Source organism: Curcuma longa, chromosome 11, assembly GCF_044706935.1.
Source record: "Curcuma longa cultivar G26 ecotype Majalengka, Jawa Barat chromosome 11, ITB_CL_G26_1.1, whole genome shotgun sequence".
NCBI lineage: Eukaryota > Viridiplantae > Streptophyta > Magnoliopsida > Zingiberales > Zingiberaceae > Curcuma > Curcuma longa.
The window spans coordinates 14,637,826-14,646,751 of NC_133871.1; the positions used below are offsets into that span (position 1 = coordinate 14,637,826).

The 8,926-nt window shown below is 39.4% G+C and overlaps 2 protein-coding genes across 2 annotated transcripts; both read left to right on the plus strand.

Annotated features, from left to right (window-relative positions):
• Window positions 1-1,147: 1,147 nt before the first annotated feature.
• On the plus strand, window positions 1,148-2,298 carry LOC141838579 (putative xyloglucan endotransglucosylase/hydrolase protein 23). The gene is made up of 3 exons (XM_074726092.1): window positions 1,148-1,491; window positions 1,566-1,759; window positions 1,856-2,298. The coding sequence occupies exons 1-3, from the start codon at window positions 1,231-1,233 to the stop codon at window positions 2,247-2,249; spliced, it is 849 nt and encodes a 282-aa protein (XP_074582193.1). The 5' UTR covers window positions 1,148-1,230; the 3' UTR covers window positions 2,250-2,298.
• A 440-nt stretch (window positions 2,299-2,738) lies between these two features.
• On the plus strand, window positions 2,739-4,657 carry LOC141840080 (uncharacterized). Its single transcript, XM_074727973.1, has one exon. It carries the CDS (start codon window positions 2,829-2,831, stop codon window positions 4,479-4,481), a length of 1,653 nt encoding a protein of 550 aa, XP_074584074.1. The 5' UTR covers window positions 2,739-2,828; the 3' UTR covers window positions 4,482-4,657.
• The last annotated feature ends 4,269 nt before the right edge of the window (window positions 4,658-8,926 follow it).

Genomic DNA, 8,926 nt, shown 5'->3' on the forward strand with positions numbered 1-8,926 from the left:
GTCTGACAATAAAAAGCATCAGATTGATCAGCTTACATTATTTAGTTTCTCATAAACAAATTATTTAGACATACAAATTATTTAGTCTCTCATAAACAGTCATTTGTGTAATATCAATATCATTTCAGATATCATAGTTTAAATTTATCCAAACAAATGAAAAATGTGCCCAATAACTTTGTATACAGAAAGGATCGAGAAACAGATTAGCATATAGATGAGCATTTGTTTATCAAATTCGCATTTTAACATATGGTGAAATAGACATACACAAACATACACAAAATCAAACTAGTGTTTTTCAATCAAAGTAACAATAAACAAGTGAAATAGACAAACTGATTGTTTGTTTTTTGTTTTACAAACAAAATTACTTATCTGAAACACTCTATTTCGAATCAATTGGAGTGTTACGGGCTATGAAAGTGGTTTGCACGATTACATTCCAACAAGCTAATGAAGCAATTATCTCATTTTCATAAAACATGACAATTGAAACCGGGCAATATAATCAGAGATAAATAAGATATTTGGCACGAGTTCTCTGTAACAAAAATATCATTATTCAATTTTACATGCTATTAATTTGAGATGGTTCTATCGACTTAAAATGATCATTATAGTTAAACCAAAAGTAAACATTTAAACATTGCAATAAGTAGGAGGAGATAATAGAAGAACAAAATGGTCATCAAGAAGTTAAAATTAACTTAATCAAGGACTAATCCATTATCTGCTCTTGTTTTCATTTCTTGAAGTAGCTTACGGTGAAAAAGTTTGGAGTAGTCGGTGATACCTGCTCCAGTGACTCGTTTTCCAGGGTACGAAGCCAGCAGGAAACGGGCTTGTGAGAATTGGATCTGGCATAACCAAAAGCTAAAGCTGGCAACGCAGATGCTCCAGGAGGAGACAGCTAAGCTCACTGTCGTCCTGTCTTGGGTCTTCCTCATCCGTGCCACTACTTAATATATAAACCGCGTTGCCATGACGATCCGTGCAGTACATTGCTGACTGCAAACTGTACCCAGCTCAGCTAGGAAGCATCCAGTGAGATCACTTGATCTCTACTGCTCCACTAGCCCCGTGCTCATCACATCATCATCGTTAGCTATAAAATGCCATCAACTCATCCTCCTTCCTCACTCAGTCCCGACACATTAATCTTCTCTCTCAGCTCAAAGATACAGATATCCTATTTCTCTTCTGCTTCTCCACCAACCTTCTACTTCAATGAAGAAGGGCTTGCTGTTTGCAATCCTTACTTGTTCTTTTTGGATGATTGCCCATGCTGGCAATTTTTACCAGGACTTCGACACCACTTGGGGTGATGGTCGAGCAAAGATCCTGGATAATGGCCAGCTTCTCACTTTGACACTAGACAAAACTTCAGGGTCTGGGTTTCAGTCCAAGAATGAGTACCTCTTCGGTAAGCTCGACATGCAGATCAAGCTAGTTCCTGGCAATTCTGCAGGCACTGTCACTGCCTACTATGTAAGCTCTTGCCACATTAGTTTTTGTTTCTTGGAGTATGTATATAGGGGGCTAATATGCGGGCTACTTGTCAGTTATCTTCGCAAGGACCAACACATGATGAAATCGACTTCGAGTTCCTAGGAAATATCAGTGGAGACCCATACACTCTTCATACTAATGTCTTCACGCAAGGGAAGGGCAACAGAGAGATGCAGTTCAAGCTGTGGTTTGATCCAACTAAGGACTTCCACACCTACTCCATCGTGTGGAACCCGAGACACGTCATGTGAGTACCTCTTAATTCACAATCATGCCGAGCTCTACTGAAACAAACTCTATGTCAATCTCTTTTTCACCATGGTTCTTTTGATCGTCCTTGCAGCTTCATGGTTGATGGTACACCAATTAGAGACTTTAAAAACCTGGAGTCCAGAGGTATTGCATTTCCTAAGAACCAGCCCATGAAGATCTACTCTAGCCTTTGGAATGCTGATGATTGGGCCACCAGAGGTGGCGCCATCAAGACTGATTGGTCCAACGCACCGTTCCTGGCATCATACAGAAACTTCAACGCCGACGCTTGTGTTCCAGCTTCTCATGCCCCTAACTGTGCTCCGAATGCAGCTACCAGCAAGAATGGATGGTTGAATCAAGAACTGGATTCTACTGCCCAAGAGAAGATGAAATGGGTGCAGCACAACTACATGATCTACAACTACTGCACCGATCTCACGAGGTTCCCTCAGGGTCTGCCTCCAGAGTGCTCTGTTGCCTGAAACAGAGAAAGAGAACAATCAGTATTATTCTTTTATTCATTTTGTTGATGCGCAATAGGAAATTATTGTGATAGAGGAAATTATTGTGATCTCCTTTCTTGTCAGTAAGATATGTTACCATAAATTCAGAAATGAAAACTATTACTCACTCTTAAGTTCCTATTATCCGAATGGGGATCGGGGCAATCAAATGGGATGGACATCTGGGTTGATCGTTATGTGCGCTTCCTGATTCATCTTGATAGTCGATGGAAAATTTTCATGGAACAGAATCGATCACCCTCAGGAATTGAATCAATGCGACATACTAAAATTTATCATCATTTATTACAATGTAATTTGACATGACCAAAACCGCCTGCGATGAGTTGTAAGTTTTTCGGGCCCAGGCCGGGCAGAGCCTGAGGATGCCACCATACGGCCCGTTCCAGCGTAATAGGAAACGGTATTCTATCGCTCAGCTCTTTCGTAGCTTTCTCGCCTCCTGTCTCTCCTCTCATATTCCCTGATTAGGGCTTCAAGCGCAGTGGCTTTTCAAGGCCGCGTTGTAAAGATCCGTTACTTGTGGTGGCGGCGCCCATGGACGCCCCCCTTACCGGCGCCATCATCGCGAAACGTCTTGCGTCCTGCAACAGAGTCGCTCGGGAACGCGCCGTCCGCGCCTTCTCTTCCTGGATCTGCCGCCAACCTAACGACGCCGTCGCCGATGCCGACCTGATCAAAGTCTGGAAGGGTCTCTTCTATTGCTTCTGGCACGCAGACAAGCTCCCTGTCCAGGCCGAACTCGCCGGCCGCCTCGCCGCTCTTGTTGAAACCCTGCCTCCGCCCCTTGCCTTCAGATACTTCGAGGCCTTCCTCGTCACCATCCGACGGGAGTGGGGTGGCATCGATTTCCTCCGCCTTGACAAGTTCTACCTTCTTATTAGGAAGTTCCTGCGGCATGCTTTCTTGCTGCTGAGGAAGAAAGGATGGGATCCCGACCTCGTCGGTCGGATGATGGGAATATTGTTGGAAAAATCGCTTCTTGCAGCCGACAATTACTTAGCCAATGGGGTCAAGTACCACGTTTCGGAGGCCTTCTTGGACGAGACGAATGATCTCCTTCCTCTTGTTGTGGGCACACTAGACTTGGTGCTGAAGCCCTTTATTTTAGTGTTGGAGAAATCTGCGGATAGGATACTTGTGAATAAGATAAAGATAAACATGTTTGACCGGTTCCTTGAGAACGGAAGGAAGTTGCTCAATCCGATGAAAGCTGGAGGTCAGGTGGAATTGAACAGTGAAGAGGAGAAACTTGGAAAGATTACTTTGTTGCTAGCACTTTCGAAGATGTTCTTTGATGCAGCTTCAGCTTTGGAAACTCTACAAGCAAATCGGAAAATTTTGTTTAATTTGCATGTAGGTTTTCTTAAGTTGGAGAACACTTTAGAAAAATCTGGAGTGCCTTTCTCAGCCGAGTTCTTGGATAATGGGTGCCCACAAGATGTGAGTGGTACCGTGGTGATAGAAAGCACCGAGCAGGCTGAGATTAAGAATGAAGGTATTGAAGGTAACCCAGATGACAAACAAATTAAGAAGAGGAAGAAACCAAAGGCATCTTCAGATGCTGATCAGAGGAAAAAGAAAAAGACTGATAAAATGAAATCTTTAGATTCTGTTTCAGAGAATCATGTTGTCGAACCAAGTAGTGAGGTCGATATAGTTAATGCTGGGATTGAGAATGGGGATATGATGGAAACCCATGAAATGATTGATTTTAATGAGTCTGTAATTTCAAACCTGCAGAGACAATTTGAGAAGGCTGCTGCTGAAGCCGGCATCCTTAACGGAAAAGATCAAACGAGTGCTTCACCAAGCACACCGATAGCTAAGATTGCTGTAAAGAAGAAAAGAACAAAGGCTATATCTGCAGGAGCCAATGAAAATGGAAGTAGTCCTAACTGTGAGAGTAATAGGGGAAAAAGTGTTAAGAAGGTGAGGTTTTCAATGAAGAGTAACCTGGTCTGGAAGCCAAATAGCCCTCTGCCTCCACAGAGTTTGAGATTACCCCCATCTGTTACTCCAAAAGGTAGTGCTCTTAAGAAGGGCGTTCCACCAGGACCTATCAAGGAAACACCTCCTAAAGTTAAGAAAATGAAGGCGAAAACAAACTCGGTAAAGAAGATCAGGATTGCTGTTAAGTGCCCTTCAGCCATCAAACGCCTTCGGAAGCTGCAAAGTCTTTCTGTGTAGATCAGCCTCATTTTGTTGTTTATGGTTTCATGCTTTGGTTTGTTTCCTTCTCCACTTTCATTTTTCGTATATTTGGAATTTAGTTAGTTTTCCTTTATCATGTCATCAATACTGATATGAGTGTTGGACTGTGATTATATCATGTTCAATTTTCATCTGTGACAAGTCACGCCTTACTGATCCCGTTCTTGACTCTCTCCATTTTGTTACTTAGTTTCACAAGGAAAATTCTATGAGCTTAAGATGCCATTTACATTTTCTTTTCGTTTTTGTTACTTTATTCACATAAGTTTCCATTTTCTTATCTTGTTGTTTTATATTTATGATTAAACTCATAAGAAACCTCACTTCATACTCACAGTCCTGGATCTCTATTAGGTCTACATATACAGCCTATCCAGAAGTTCAATAGTATGTGCCAGTATATTTCAAACGCCGTTAATCTCAAGGAGGGTTGCCTAGTCAGCAAGCCTCAGCGTCAAGAATAAAGTACTTTATGTTTTAGGGAAAATTGGTTCATTTTCTAGCCCTATGCTAATTCTAGCAGAAATTTAAGTTAGCAGAATTAATGATGCAAGAATAGGAAGAAATTAGAGGAATGTACAGATGGCCTTAAGAGAAAAAGGATAGGGAAAAAGCAACTCTTTAGATTTACAGATATGTTGAACCAAAAATACTGGTTCTTAAAACATAAGGGTGAGAGCATGAATGGGAATATTGATGAAAACTCATGAACTGATTGATTCTATGATTCCAATTCTACTGAAACTATTTGAGGAAGTTGCTCCTGAAGTGAGCATCGTCAACAATAATGGTAAGCTTGTTGAAATGAGCAAAAAGTATAGGTGATAATGCAAATGAAAATGAAAGTGGTAATGGGTAAACTACTAGTCAGAAGATTGTAGAAGGCAAATAATAATCCTCTGCTGTCATGGAGCTCTAGATTACCTCCATCCGCTGCAACAAAAGATGTTGCTCTTAAGAAGGACATTCCACTTGGAGCTGTCAGGGAAAATTTGCATACAACAGAGAAAAATTAAGGTGTATTCAAGTTCTGTAAATTCTGAGCTTGATTTCTTCTCTGCCTTTATTTATCATTTCTTTTGAATACTAATCTTTGGTTTTCCACTATGCATTTTATCTTTCAGTTTGAACTTTGAAGGGATGGATTAATGCCAATTATCTAATGTTCATTGCGAATCTTCAGAAATCACAAGCAACTTGATTGAGCTTAAACAACTGAGGCCATTAAGATGTTTTTTGTTTATCTGTTCTTCATACTCCTTTAGTCCACAGCACAGTTTTCACTTTTTTATTTTATTTTTCTGGATAAATTATATGTAAAAATATATTGGTATTCCATATCATTAGCCTCATTTTCTTTCTAAAATGTCCACTACTCCATAACACAATCATTTAACCTATTGCAATCATAGTTTAGTATAATTCAAGTTAATCAGTTCCTCACCATCCTTATTTCATCAATTTCTTGTACAGAATGAAACGACCAGTTAAGATATGCTTGAAGTTCTGTCATGTCTGGAAATTTTTGCATACGATCACATTTCTCATGTGCTATGCTTCCATACTGTAATTTATATGCAAATGATATGAGAATGATGATTGTTAGTTTGTGGTATTGGGTTCATGTTTATGACAGATGTAACAGATTAAGGAATTGTGACTGAGAAACACAAGAAGTACACAGTTGGATTATTTTGCACCAATTGTGACAGAATGGCCATCATTTTCCTCCTCAAACCATTAAGTCTCGACTATTTGGGCTGTCTATGTGATCTTTATCATCCATTATGCTCTATAAAAGCTATGTTATTAGTAATTTTGCACTGATTAAATTTTTTTTTTCCCTTCTGGTTGTTATGATCATCATGTTGTATTTGTCCCAATTATATGGATTACATGGATCATATCCCAACTGTTTTGGTCGTCTAGTTAAAGAGCCCATATTACATTATTGGAATAATATTTGAGGAATTTTAAGAGATTGAGAAATACTTCAAAGAATTGCTTTGCCTTTGAGGAATTCCTAGATCCGCCCCTGTGCATTAATTCAAAGAATCATGTTTATTCCACAATTCCCCTATAGCCTCCCACCATTCCCTCTCATGCGTCCACAACAATTAATAGCACAAGTTCCGGTAAGAGATGCACAATAAACTCTTGTGCGAAATCACAGTGATTGGGCGTTCTCTTTATGTATGAGAGATTGTTCTTCTGAGGATTTAATCCCTAGTTTCACGTGGCAATCTACCACTCAACTCTGATGCGAAACCAGAGACCAGTAAAGTTGGTCTTTCCAAGAAGACAATCTAATGATGTATTGAAATCGTCTATGTTAGCATTGTACACATGTTTAATCCATTGAAAGTGAAATCGTCTAAAAATACATTTGACGTATCAGTATCTTATTTTTCTAAACAGGGTGAAGTCATCTTTCTAAATACATTTTATTTGTATTGATACAGAAATCCTTATAAACTGTAAGATTGCAAACATTTGTTCATGGTTGATACAGGCCAAGTTAATTAGCATTTTCTGATGTTTTGTTAGTTCTAGGATTTTGCTCTAGACTGGTTCCAACTAGAAGTGATACCTTGCTGGCGCTCAAGCTGACGCTGTATAATATAACCTTGCATTTGTGGCTTTTAGCAAATCACTTGTATGAACTCAGTTGGAAAACACTGTTTTTAAGAGAAAAGTGTTCATTTACTTAACCGTCCTAGGAACCATGATTCGGCTAATATGGTTCCTGTTTCATCATTTGTCAATTAAGGTGACCTTTCAGATTTAAAAATCAATTTTGAGCGTTATTTATTTGACAATATGTCTTCAACTTGACTCGTCCCTCAGTAACATTGGCAATGCGATTAAGCTAAAGTACAACTGAATCATTCATAAGAGTCATTATTTTTGCACCGTAAGCAAATAGATCATACACTATCATTGGTGTTTCTACCTACTGCTGGACATCATTTCTTTGAGGTGCAAGTGCAAGATTTTTTATTCATTTAGTAAGTAAATGCCGTCAAATCCATCATTGCAAGACTATACCTGTGTGACAAAGATAATTCATAGACAGCTACTGCAGTATATATCTTTTTGTTTAAAGCTTCCAACTCAAAATGTTTTCCTAATCCTCCACTTAATTGATGTCCTTGTCTCATTGTTTGGGGATGTTATATTAGTATCACAGGTCCTATAGACTTAGCATCTTTTTTGTGATCTATTAAAAAAAACATATTTACGCAAATTTGAGACCTTTAACTTTCTCATCTACATCCATTATTAGATTCTGCATCTGCTACCGGTCACACATTAATGGTCCTAGAAATTCAAAAAATAGTTAGATTTGGCTAAGTCTTTTCTACGATGCAATCATGCCTTACAGCTATAACACCATTTAGAGATTCTATTAATTGAACTTGTGAAAGTTGAATTCTTTTGCTTATCTTAATAACATATCATCGGTTCCACTAATGCTAATTAAGTGATAAAGATACACACGCGTGTAGGTAAATTAAGATCTTCGTATGCGAGGCTGTTTTGGAGAGACACTAATTAACTCCATTTCACGTTAGTGATCACCTACTAATTAATTTTATTAGAAAAGCTCTTCCGTCCAAAAGATTGGCTCGGGGATCCACAGATTTGATGCCTACTGGCCTGTTCATAGTCATGCTCACGGGCAATAGGCTTTAATCACATCTCATGATCTCAACAGTGGTTTTGGTTCGATGAAAGCAAATAGACTACAAAACGACGAGCTGCTTGTGATCCTGTCACCCTGTCCTTTCGTCTCCTCTTTGGCATTGAGTTCGTCAGCTGAGCTTAATTGCATTGAGTTACCTGCTCAACCCGCCCAAGACAGTACTAGTTCGGCATCCAGACACCGACACTGCTAGATCAAGCATTATCTGCAACATGCACAGGAAGCTCTCGATACATGCTCTTTAAAAATCAACATCTCTCCAGGAAAACAAAATCCTGCTACTCGCAGCAGAATTTATGGTGTCTCTAGATGCCATTTGACGTGTTTTGAGACACTACGACAACCATGGCACATACGTCAAGATGAAAGCCTGCAACACAAATTTCAAGATGGCACAAAGAACCAGATTGAACTCGCGTTATCTAATTAGAAAATGTCACTGGAAGTGTTTCGTGCACGCCTGCCTTACGCCTAAATGGTTATGGACACGATGAGCTAGCTAGGATTTCAAGTGGTCTGTGTTCCCATCGTCCATGCGAGATCATTCACTCTCTTCTGTTGTAGACTAGGTCTAACTCACGCTTTGATCTGACGGTTGAAAGTTTCAAAGAGTTTCTGACAGTGCAGCCCTTTCAAGCCCGAAGAACATATTTCATTTGCTACTTTAATTTGCTCTTTTGAAATTCTATGGCAATATATATTCCCAAGTGATTTC